The 13411-nt window shown below is 27.6% G+C and overlaps 1 protein-coding gene across 1 annotated transcript in view; it reads right to left on the bottom strand.

The window, feature by feature from the left end:
- Nucleotides 1-13411, bottom strand: part of LOC111619413 (transcription factor LBX1-like) — a 38680-nt gene that overhangs the window by 8018 nt on the left and 17251 nt on the right. Inside the window, exon 2 of the mRNA XM_023361113.1 lies at nt 6720-7080. Coding sequence (XP_023216881.1) covers nt 6731-7080 — 350 coding nt within the window. The 3' untranslated portion in view covers nt 6720-6730. The remainder of the gene's footprint in view (nt 1-6719; nt 7081-13411) is intronic.

The following is a 13411-nucleotide window of genomic DNA, read 5'->3' as shown; positions in this document are numbered from 1 at the left end:
AGATAAAGGAAGAAATGATATGAAATATAGGGACACACACATCCATTTATATATATATATATATATATAGATTTAGAAGTATTTTAATTATATTATTTTATACTTCTTTTTTATTTTTCATAACATTATTATTATTAAAAAAATAAATACTTAATTTGTTAGCAGAAATATCCATTCTTGGAATTACTTAAGAGTATTAAAGCATTCTTAATTGTAATTGCTAAAAAAATTTTTTTTGTTGCAACCAGAGATAGAAAATAAAAGGAACAATAAAACATGGAATTTGTAAAATTAAAAATGGAGGATCTGTTGAAATATTTTGTTGAGCTTATTTGAATTTGTTAAGTTCAGATTGTAATTTTTGAGATGATTGGCTATGTTTATTATTGGTGATTTGAGATCCTAATACAGTATATATTTGACTAATTGATATTATCAATGCTTTGTACAAAAGTCAAGACATATTCAATGTCTATAATATATAGGATCTTTTTAGGAGAATTCCTTATAATATCAAATTCAAAATTTATTAAATTTGTTTAGTTTTAAATCATTTAAATTGCTAGCAACGTTTCTAATAATGATTTTCAATAATAACAATTAATATATTGCAATTTGTAATACCTTATCGTACGTAATTGATATGCAACTAAAGTAAGCAAATAACAGTTTGTTTTTAAAACTGCAAACCTTTTAAAATATATCAAATCTATTTTAGACTAAGCTTAAAAGAAAACAATGCTTTTTATCGGAATTTTCTGCGAATCTCATCTCATCGTATCTCGAATCTTATCCAAGAACGTAACTAAAACCCGAGTCTTGAAGGATAGAAGGGAGAGTGATGAATGTGCCACTTCTAAGCGAGAGACAGTCCCATGGTCAAACTAAAATTAGTAACAGACCAACGAAGATCCCCACCCATCTCATTTAACCAAAATCAGTCGACAGTTCTCCACGTAATACATAGCAGCAGTGACAACTGGCAGGCTGTCCCTGCCTACCCTGCTGTGTCTAAAGGGGCAATTAAAGGAACTAATTGCTCCCAGATCTCTCTACACGTTTTGGCTGAGAAAACAGGAAGTGTTTTGCTATTTTATGAGTTTTACTGACAGCGATATCTTCACCATAGGACCCTGTTCAAACATAAATACAAACGAGAAGGGCAGTACTGCTACTTTGCAATATAATAGATCTGTCCACTGAGGATTCGAGCGTGTGAATTCTTAGTACAAAAACCATTATGTATGAAAATTTTCATAGTGATGTAACAAATAGATAACTCTTTATTAATTTTTATAAGTGGTACTCTCAGGCTTTAATAATAAACCGTTTAACAATCAAGTCAACAAAATAGTCTAATCTGAAGTACAATTCTAAATTTAAATTACTCTGAATCTATTAAATTCCCTGATATATTATGCGTTAGTACGCGAATTTATGAAACATAATAGATTATTCAGAGTGAATATCAGCTTAAATGATACGGATACATTAAGCTACTATTATTATCCTTCAACATCGATTGCAGCTAGCAAAAGCTAGCATCATCTATATTTGAATAATGCGTATCTGTCTAAATATTCCCAACAGATCAAGTAGATAGACAATGCAGAAAAATCTCATAAAATCCATTAATTTGATTGAATAAGCATGGGCTATTCTTTATGCGGTTTGAATGCCGTCTCCCATAATATAACATTTACCTTCATTACCAGATTTAAACGCTTTTTGACAGCTATAATTCAGTAGAATCAGTCATAGTAAGAGAAAATTTACTGGTTGAGAATCTATTACGAAAATCCATTGTTACATAACTCGGCGGAATATCGATTTATCTCGTCGAAGGGGGAAAAAAATGAAAATTTAGCTTTTCGACTTCGTTACTTTACTTTTAATTGAGTAATTATTTTCGATGAATAGTGTCAATTCATATGGTTATTAGAGAAGAGAATAACTGCACTTAAACGACGCCTAGACCCAATTGAGTGTAGTACATAACTAATATAAACAGACTAAAGTGTATTGTAGTGCACCGTTGACATAAACAAACATTGTTTAAGTCTTTTTAAGTGGATTCTAAAGATTAAATTACAATGTTGACTAGTGCATTATTTTTATTCAGTAACTATACGAGTGGAAACAGTCTCGGCAAAGTTCATTTAATACTTCGGAGCAGTGAAACTAATCTAACTTCTACTTAACTGCGATTCTAATTCGCTTCAAGCTTTCATTTCGATTTAAATTAACCGGTAACCAATAGCTTATCCATATCGTGTAATTAATAACAAGATTAAATGCGAATAAATTTCAATTAATGGCAATAAACGGAGATTAAAATGCATTCAAAATTCTCCGCTAAATTGCAACAAGTTTAAATAATCTCTACTACTTACAAAATTAAATTTAAATTTTTCAACTTTTATCGATAATTTAGAGTCTAATTAAATTTGTTGTTTCAATGGAAATCGCAATTAGTGTTTAATTGGGTTCACTAATGAGCTATGCACGCTCTAGATAAGCTTATTTAGATGTGTAAACAATTTAAAAGCTTTATTGTTTAATTAAAATTATTATTAAAATCGTAATCTATATAATTAGAGTCCGATAACTTTGTTAATCACTTTGAAAGAACTATTCGATTCAAGTAAATGAGTTTCTGTTATGATTAACATTCATTCCGTTTATTAAAATGTGTTCCGTGGAGACAAGAACAAATCCAACGTAGCACTCTTGCTTAGATGTACAAAAATCATTTTTATAATTGCATTAATGAAAATTCATTACTATTTATATCCATTTGAAAATATTATGCATTATAATAAGTTCTAATTAGCACTAACAAGTAAAAACGAAGTGATATTTTACTCTAAGCGTGAATATGAATAAACATATTCTATAGCATGGTTTCGTCAGAACTCTAATCATGTCTTTCTTAAATACAGATCTAACAATTATTAATCGAAAAAATGTACAATAAATCATAATTAGGCCTACAGTAAATAAGAGCAAATGGGAATTTGTAATGCCTATTCTTATTTATTTGTAGGATATCTAATAACAGTAAGAATTAAGTGAATTTAACAAGTCTTAAACTTAAACATTAGGATGAAAATGTAATGCTTTTAAAATATTTACTTCGTAAATTTATTTTAAGATTTAATTTTATTAAATTTTTAATCTTTTATAAGAAAGAATATCTCTTATATTAGTAGCGATTGTAGAAGTGTTTCTGTCAATTAATAAGAAGTATTAGGTTCTTTTTTTTATTTACTGTTGTTTAGTGGTACCACTTCATCTAAAGTAAATACAATTTAGGCTAAAGTAACAATAAAACTGTTAATTACGTTGTTATTACGGACTAAATTTGCGGTCGCACAAATTTCAGCATTTAGTTTAGTCAAAGAATTAGGCCTTCAAACATGATTATAAACCTTTGCAATCTTGTAGTAACATATATCAGACCCTCTTTTATAATAGATTGACTTAAATGTTAATAATCTATTAATTTTGTAAAATAAAACAATAAGAGAACTTATAAATAAATTTTAAAATAACTCAAAGTATACTCCAGTTAATGTAAAGTAAAAAATAATTTAATTTGGCGTGCTGTATTGAACTTTATTTATACTTTGATCAAAATAAAGCGCTGCAAGTATATCTTCAGATCTTGTTTGTTAATTATAACTTTATATGAAATTTGATTTTATTTAAATGTTTTTTATATATGTAAATAAATTTATTATTATTTTACAGGCCAAGGAAACTTTATTCACTATTAAAATTTTGTTACATAATAAAAACAGGATAATAAAGAATATTCTCAATTTTTAAGTAATTTTGAACAAAAATTTATTATAAATAAATATAGGCTATATCAAGCCTAGATGCTTCTTAAACTTCACAAATTTTTTGAAGTTAAATAAGAATACTAGAATAACATTTAAACAGTGTAAAAATAGTGTGTTTCACTAAGGAAACAATCGACAATGAGACTGTCTGAACTCGAGAGGGAGGAATGGTCGTGACATACAATAAAACTGTCAACTGACTCCATCAAAGCAAGAAACAGGTGTGTCTCTCTTAGGTGAGGAAGAGGAACAAGTGACAGGCCACCCTGGCTGAATACACAATCCAGATCCAAGTGGCATCAGGGGGTATGATAAGAAATAATTCAATATTTCTTAGAAAATATATACTTGTAAATAAATAAAGCCATCTAGACTATTAGATGTGTGGTTAACAGGTGATTCTCGGTGGTTCTCGAGGAATAATGAAGACAGAAAGAGATGTGGACGTAAGAAAGTAAACAGAGGACATGACAGACGTCCTGGTTTCTGTATGTCTACTACACATCGTAAGCTACTCTCCTAAATCACTTGACTCAGAATCGAGCCATGTGCAATCCATAGGGAACTCGAGAAGTTTTACGATTCCGGTCATAATTTTAATAACTGAGTAGGACCTATCATTGATAACTAAAAGAAGAATTACGTAGAGAATTTATTACATTAAAAAAATTCTTTCCCATAACTAATAAAAAAAAAGTAGATGTAGACTTGCTGTTTCTAAAATAAAAACATAACTAATAAATATATTTGTAATTTTTGAATTTATTTAAATCTTAGAGATTATCTTTGTCATAATGAATTATGTTTTACATCATAGTCAAATGTAAAAATTAGGAAATTTTAAAATAAAATTTAATAACATATAATCATAAATTGCGTAGTTAAGTTAATTTTTTTCATTATGGAACATCTAACAACGAATTATTCTGAAGGATACTTGACGCTTGTATAGGCCTATTGGCTTCAACTAGTAAAAACAACTTAAAGAAGATTCATCAGGTGCTTATAACGTCAAGATAGAAGTTAAAATGCCCGAAGATGATTGATTGCATCATTATTGATATCCGAAATCACAATATTTGACATATAGAAGCAAATTTGCTATATTTGCCTCTTAATATTTATCTACAGCTTAGCCGGAAGCCATAGAAGTACTTGTTCAGGTTTTTCATTTAAAAAATTTATTACAAGCACTCAAAACTTTAAGTCGAAGTTTATTATTTTTATTTCCAGTTGATTACTGTATTATCTCAAGTGCATTACGATTTACTCGAAACGTTTGCATTGCTTCAAAATGGACAATTCGTGAATCATTTTGTCTAAATTTACACAAATTTTATTGTGTTTTCGTGACGAGTGACTTATAATTAAAGGTAAATTTAATTAGAAAGTCGGGAATCAAACTTTTGCATAAAAACAAGATAGTTTTAGTATGTTAAATATTATGAAAGTCTTTTGTGATTTATTCAAATTTGCGTGACGCAACTGCAATTATTTTGCTTAGATATAATTTTCATTATATTTTACATAAATTGTTAAAATGTTCGGTAATTTGTTTAAAAAATTTTTTATGATATAACTGATAATTAGAATGTCATAAATTTACTAATTTCGTGTTGGATAATTTTACAGCCGAGAAAATTCCCTTAATAACATACCCGTTTTTCTTTATTTTTTCTGTCTACATTATTTTGTTTTCTTGTGATATTAAAGTTAATTGTTTTTTCCCCTCGTCTAAAAAGATTAAGTATTATAAATTTAATTTATAGTTGAAGAATGTTATCGTTGCATTCTTAATGAATCACTTATGCTAGATGAATTTTGATATATTCTATTGTTTCTCTTGAAATTAATAACAATTTATAACTAATTGACTTAGCTCGATTAATGTTTTTTGGTTGATTAAATTATTTTATAAATGAGCATAATTAATTTCTAGAAAATTATTTATTTTATACAGCTTTACAAGTCAAATTCTGTGAAGATAGACTAGGAAAGTCTATTCACACGTTAGGAAATTTACATAACTTCCAATATGTATAAGAAATTCTACACTATTTATGTAGGCCTATATAGTTAAATTCTTCTTAGTTTATACTTAAAACTCTTCAATTCTAATATCTGTAGGCTTGTAGCAAAACATATTAGATCTACATTAATATATTCTAGAAAGTTGCTAGTTGACGCTTTATGGTTTCCGAATACATAAATATAGGAATAAATTGAGGATTGTGATATAAAGTAAGATATAAAATTGATAAATTTAATAGTGTTTCATATTTCGCAACTGAAATAACATGTTTGAATCAAATTCTATAAGCATAGAATTAGTTTTCGATAAAAATAAACTCAGTTTTCGAGGAACAGAGAAAGAATATTTTATTTAATTAATATGGTCTTCCAGATATTTTTTTAAAAATGTGTTTTAAACGATTTAAATATAAAATATTTTTAATTTAGGTTTTTCTGTTGATAGGTTAAAATAGAATTGTAGAAAGTTTATAATTTGAAAGAAACTTAATGATAATACCTAGATTAATTTGTTATTAGAATAATCGTTTAGTGAATATATGAAATAGAATACATTATTTTTTAATTTGATATAAGCTCGATCTTAGTCCACATTACTTGGACCTAAAAGTTTCATAAAATTGTCATAGATCTTTTTAAGCTTTTAAAGCAAATAAATTCTTAATACTTGAAGCACATTTACAGTATAAATTACAAATACATCTTTTAATAAATTTACATTATATAATTAAATTAAACTTTAAAAAATGGCCATATTTAAATGATTAAATTTGTATTACCGCATCTATACTATCACACGGTCTGTAAGCATAGCTATAGATTCTTTTGAAAGTAAAATATGTACACAATGGTCAATTAGTCTTTTTATGTAGTTCCTTTTTTAACAAAGTGAGATCTTCTATATTGTCGAGTAAAGCTGAGTGAATGGGTTGAATCTTAGCAGCTGTAACATCTTTCTTCAATTCTTCCATATCTCTCTTCAATTTTGCTCTCCGATTCTGAAACCATGTTATGACTTGGGCATTAGTAAGACCCAGCGATTGAGCGATTTCATCTCTGTCTGCTGGTGATAAGTATTTTTGATATAAGAATCTCTTTTCTAGTTCAAATATTTGATGATTTGTAAAAGCAGTCCTGGATTTTCTCTTTTTCTTTGGCTGTTGTCGATTACTGAAGAGATTCAGATGATCTCTTGAAGATTCTAGAAATGAAACAAAATTTGATTTAGAAACTTTCCATTTACAATATTTACATTTATAAAAATACAGATAAAATAATTTGCTTTTATACTCAATATAAACTAAATATATATTATATATCCCCCATATAGACCTATAAAGTTTAAAATAAAAAATTATAGCTTAATTTATAAAAACATTAAGGCTGTCATTTTGAATGTCACATACAAAACTTACAATCGAAATATATTTAAGAAACTGTATCTGTAATTATATTCTTCATAACTTGCAGCGATTTTATTAAATTTATTTATTTATTTATTAAAATCTCTTAAAATTAGAGAAATTCTTTAAAATCTTTAATTAAAACGAGAAACATAGATTAGTTTGTTAGTATAAGAACAAAGAATCTTGTTTTACTATTTTCCACTTCATCTAATTTTAAGAAATTTTAATAAACAAATTGTATCTGTGCTTTAAATCTTAACGAGAATTTATTAAACTTTTCTGTCAATCAATCCGCAACTATNTTTTAAATTAGTTTCTACCTATCAAAATCGCACGGTCGGAATCATGTCATTGCCGTTAGGCCATAAACAGTTGGCTAGATTGCAACATTGTATGGCTTTTCTTAGACTGTACTAATCGTGTTTGAATAATAAATTTTCTTGATTTATTAAGCAAAATCATTTAAATATATTTATAATTGAAAGTAATTATGAATGATCTTACTGTTATTGCTGAAAATTAGAAAAATATGTCTACTTTATTCATCAAAATTTTCTAAATTTTGACTTAGTTAACATTTTTTTTATTTTTTTACAACAATATCGCGTTTAGGCCAAATTTCCGTAATTTTTATTTACAAAATCTCTAAATAAAAGCAAATACTTTCAAATAAACTCTAAAATTACTCAAAAATGTAAATTTTTTAATGAAATTTGTAATGAAATTTACAGATTAAGCGCATAAATTTTACATTTGGAAAAAATTCATTAGATTTAGCCTTGATCAAATTTTGATAACAAGGCTTGCCACTGATAATAGTAATAATAATAAACTAATAAAAAATTAATTTTTATTTTTTGATATTTCATGAATATTCAATTTGCTAAAGATTATTCTAACATGAACTAAACACAATAAAAATTTTAATTGCATAAATTATCTGAATATCTATATATAAGATGATGTATGACTTTGACACATATGAAAAAATTAATTCATTATATGATATCGAAATATCATCAAATCGATAACCTTCGATAGAAGGGTCCAAGTGCAGCGACAAAAATTGCTTCTCCGACCGGTTTTTTTGTATGTTTGCGTGAGAAATCAATTCATTCTACAGTACAGAGACAGGTGTATGAGCGGCAGATGACTATCATTTCCACAAACCTGTAATCTAACGTGGAACCGTCTAATGCAGACCCCCCATCAAGAGAGTGTTGATGTGAACCACTCGGAACCGAGAATATTCCAATTGTATCACATTTTACAACAGTATCTGGATGATATTTGAGGAAGGCTCCATTAATGGCGGTTATTAAGGTCTGTTGACGTCAAATAAGGCGAGACAATGATGTTAAGGAATGTCACAAGTAGTTTACGATTATTACGCACGCTAACCGAAGTATCCCTTCTCTAGTTTAATGTTTTGAAACATAAAACAACCAAGCGCATTCCATTGTTTCCAAATGGACGATTATTTGCTTGAAAATAGCAAATTTACTACTTAAACCACGAGTTTAAACTTCACTTTACTATCGCGAAAGAAGTAAAATGACGAGGAAAAACTCTTAGAAAGGAAATGAATTTTTTAAAGATTAAACATTATAGAAACTCTCACTTGTAAAAGCGGTAATAAGAGCTTTATGCTGAAGAACTTAGAATTGGATTTTAGAGAAATTGCTTATTTTAAGTGCTTAAATTCAGTAGTTAGTTACAATGCTTCTTCTTATGAAACTAACTAGTCTAATTAAGAATTAAATTTAAAACAATTCCAAAATATATAATATAAAGCATAAATAGCCCATTTCAATATTTAGATAAGAAAATTTTTATTCTTTTCTAACATTTTCCATTAAGATATTATCAGAAATTCTCTATTGTCATCACATTGTTAGATTTTTTGTAGATTATAACCTTGCGTTCATACAACAAGGGTTAATTGATCATAAAACAATGAAAAAGCATCAAATAATCAGGTAATAAAATAATATACAAGTTATATTTTAAAGCCAGATAGTAACTATCAGAAAAAAATTAATTAAATTTATCAAAATATCTTTCATAAACTTAATAACAGTCAAGATATTTGAATCAATTTCTGCCTTCGGTTAATCTACTTTCAAATTTGTCATCTTATTTTTATACTTTTCTTCTAAGTAGCCATGAATAAAAAAGGCAATTTGAGATTCATCACACTAATATGAACACTGTTAGAAGCCAGTCTTGTTGCTATAAAGATCCAATACATTATTCAAGGTAATTACCAGTTGGGAGTAAGGATAAAAAAAAAAGTAAAATATCTACTTAAGTGAGGTTTGGTGAACTTCCAACAAGAAAGCGGTTAGACTTTGATGATTTCTTTTTAATATTTTTATCCTAAGGAGAAAAACTCATATCTATAGTATTTAATGTCAAAACTGATAAATAGAAAATTGATATTAAAGTAAAAAATTCCATGTAAAATAGTAAGAAAAAATTGTAGAGAAATTTCAAAGTGATCGAGAATTCGCTTCTTATATAAAATAATTAATTAGTTGTGTGAATATAATAAATTAGTTGCCTGCAGGTATGTCAACATTAATATGTCAACACAACAGCTTTTTTTTTCTTTTACAAAATATAGAAATATAAAGTTATGTTTAACATTGATAAATTGTTTAAGGAAAGCTATTGCGATTATAAAAGCATTTTAAACACAAAAAAAAATAAAGATTCTTAGAATAAATTACTATACTTTTCATGTTCTTCACGTTTAGTTTTCAAGAAATATTAATATAAAATCTATTCCTCAATTAAAAAATTAATGATTAATTTATTTTTAGATTATTTTACGATAATTTTGTTTTATAATGAAGTATCTATCAGCTTTCTGAAAGTTATTAAGAAGAAATTAAATTTTTTTCGAAATTTTGATAAATCTTTAAATTATTTTTATAAAAACTAATTATAATTATTTACTGTTGTTTAGTGGTACCACTTCATCTAAAGTAAATACAATTTAGGCTAAAGTAACAATAAAACTGTTAATTACGTTGTTATTACGGACTAAATTTGCGGTCGCACAAATTTCAGCATTTAGTTTAGTCAAAGAATTAGGCCTTCAAACATGATTATAAACCTTTGCAATCTTGTAGTAACATATATCAGACCCTCTTTTATAATAGATTGACTTAAATGTTAATAATCTATTAATTTTGTAAAATAAAACAATAAGAGAACTTATAANGATTTATGAGTTAGATAAAAAATCTTTTAAAATGTTTGTGGTCCGTATATATACAATTCATCCAATAGGCTATATACAATTCATCCATATCAACTAGAATTATATTTAATTAAAGGATAGAAAAATGAAGTTTTAATTGATGAACCATCGAAGAGGGAACATCCATTAGAAAGAGATTATAACCTAGTTTTTAGCCTCAATTTTTTTTAAATATTTTTTTATAAAGAGACAATATCTTTCAATAACTATCAATCTAGCACAAAGTTAGTTTCACAATGAACAGGAAATACGAGACATAAGCCTATACATCAAAGTAGCTAACATTGTGATTGATATAGGAGAAAGAGCCTGAGGGTCTCCTTTGCACCGCGTGGGCACGTTAAGCGTTTCGCCCATCTGACATAACATAGGAAGAGTTATTAAGATGTAGTCGGGTTAATTAAAGACAAGCAAAAAACAAGTTTGTTAGGTGGACGTAAATGAGAAGAGGCTTGGCATGACTGACGCATACACGCATACAATATAGTGTAAGATCGGGGAAAGTTCCTTGTCAAAAACGTTAATTTTGTATCTTACTCATTTTCTACCTTTTTTTAAATTTCATATATTTATTTTTTCCCCTCGAAATAATTTATTTTAAAAAATTGTTTTCGTTAAATATTATAAATTATCTCGTGACTTTAATTATTAAATATAAGCCATATTTTTCATACTAATGTGGAGAAAAATCATTAATTTTATCTGTCATTTTGTTAAAAATTTAATATGTTTTCTTCATATCTTTCGTACTCCAAAGTTAAACAAGTTTAATATGTTTAAAATGTTAAAGATCTCCATGTAAATTTATATGAAAATTATCAAGATGTAGTCTATGTAAAAATACTATTTATTCGCATAACTATCAAGTAGAAATTTAAAGTCTAATTTTGTAAATTTTTACATTACAAAGATCCAACAACACATTCTTATATATTCATATAACATAAAAGTGAAAAAGTAAACCGAGAGAAAAATCAAACCCCAAAAAATCCATTCCTCTCGTATAAAAGTAAACATGCCAACAAAAGTGCGGAGTGTAAAAATCCATTTTGTCAGATGGTTTAGCTGTAGCAAAAGTGAAAAAAGAAGGGAAAAAAAAGATTATATTTATCATCTTTACTCGACTAAATGTAAGCAAGTCACAGATATACAATTTGCAGAGAGATAAAATATATTGTGAAAGCGGATAGGGAATGACAAATAACCGTCTACTTTACAAACCCCAACATAACAGTAAGCAACGAACCAATGGCTGATCCTCTCTAGTCGACTGAGTATTTGCCAGGAATCTGCCATTTGTAAAGCCATAGAGAATTCTGTTGAACGGTAGCTGCAAAATGATAATACGGCTGAGTGAGCAACCAATCCTGCGCTAAAGTGATGTCATCTATCTCTGGATAGACTCCATTATTCTTGCACTCTACATACTCTTCGCTATCGTGTTGAAGCAGATCGATAACTAAATGATGATATCGCACTACAGAAAGCTAACGATTACAAAGCAAATTTTGTTTCTAAATAGCTTAACAAATAGATAATCAAAGTTTTATTATCCTATTTAATTTAATATTCAAGTTTAAACTCTTTATATTCTAATTCTATGTGATCTGTAACTCTTGCACATTACTCGATTCAGAAAACTTAAAAATTCATGAAAATTTAGCAATTAATTAAGAATTTATTCGTGTAAAAGTCATATAATTGTTTAATTAAAGTACATTTTAAGTTTAAATGGTAAATTTTATTATAATTTTATAATATAAAATTTATCTATTTGTCCATTCGTCTCAACAATAAACATTTCATAAATATTCTTCAGCTACAGTTTTTAAAATAAAAATTATTTATTTAAAGTAATCTATAATAAATATTTAAATCTTAATAAAAACTGATTTATTTATTTAGTTACTAATTTAATTAAAGATCACTAAGTTTTTAAAATTAAGTAATGGCGATTTTTAATGTATATGNATGTCAAAGGTTAGACATTTTCTTAATGACACCAACACATTTAAGACAATGGGTGGAAACAATAATTAATGGTGCCCTTTAAGAGATTTCGAATGCCTAAGATGAAAACTATGTCCATTAAACTTAAACATGCTAGGCCCTTTTTTTAATTAGATACCTTTAAAGAAGACCTTATCTTTTGATGACAAACAGGCTATGAAAACTCATCTATATTAAGTCTAATTTGAATAAAAAGTAGCTCCGCCTAAAAACTTAAAAAACCGCCTGTTTTAGGCGGAGCTTACAATGTAAGTGTTAAAAGAAATTTATGTTGAGAAAATATGTTATGTTTTTTTTTTAGTTTTTTTAATTGAAATATTTTACGGATTTTTATGCATAAAATTAAGAATTAATTTCTCGTTAAGATATCGACAAGCCTATAGGCATTTTTAAAGCAAAATTACAGCACGTGCTACAAGCCATCATGCATTGAATATGGGATAAAGAACAAATTGAATCAAAGTAAAGGCAGAGCAGTCTTTCCTTACTGTTAGGCGCCGCTATATAATCAGAAAGGCACGATTTCTATGCCACCCCTAATGGCAGTCAGACCCCCCACCCCATGTGCACGAGCCTTGCAGTAGGATGTCGAAAATTACATGCTGTATCTGATCTGTGGTGAGATGGGACGGGTAAAGTAGGCGATACTGCCACAATAAGTTTGCACCGAATCAAGTGTAGCTTATTCACGTCATCATTTTTCCTCCCATCTCTCATTCTGTTGCCTCGAGGCTTTAAAAATGTAGTTTCATAAACCTGTATCCTACAGGCTTATCGGAATTGGCTTATCATAGTCCACAGAGTGTAATCGTTACCGCTTCAGAAACAAAATGTTTATTTTGTAACAT

This window comes from Centruroides sculpturatus, unplaced genomic scaffold (assembly GCF_000671375.1).
Source record: "Centruroides sculpturatus isolate CEXI.00-Female unplaced genomic scaffold, Cexi_2.0 scaffold266, whole genome shotgun sequence".
Taxonomy (NCBI): domain Eukaryota; kingdom Metazoa; phylum Arthropoda; class Arachnida; order Scorpiones; family Buthidae; genus Centruroides; species Centruroides sculpturatus.
The sequence above is the reverse complement of the archived record's forward strand: the minus strand, read 5'-3'. Positions and strand labels throughout refer to the sequence as shown.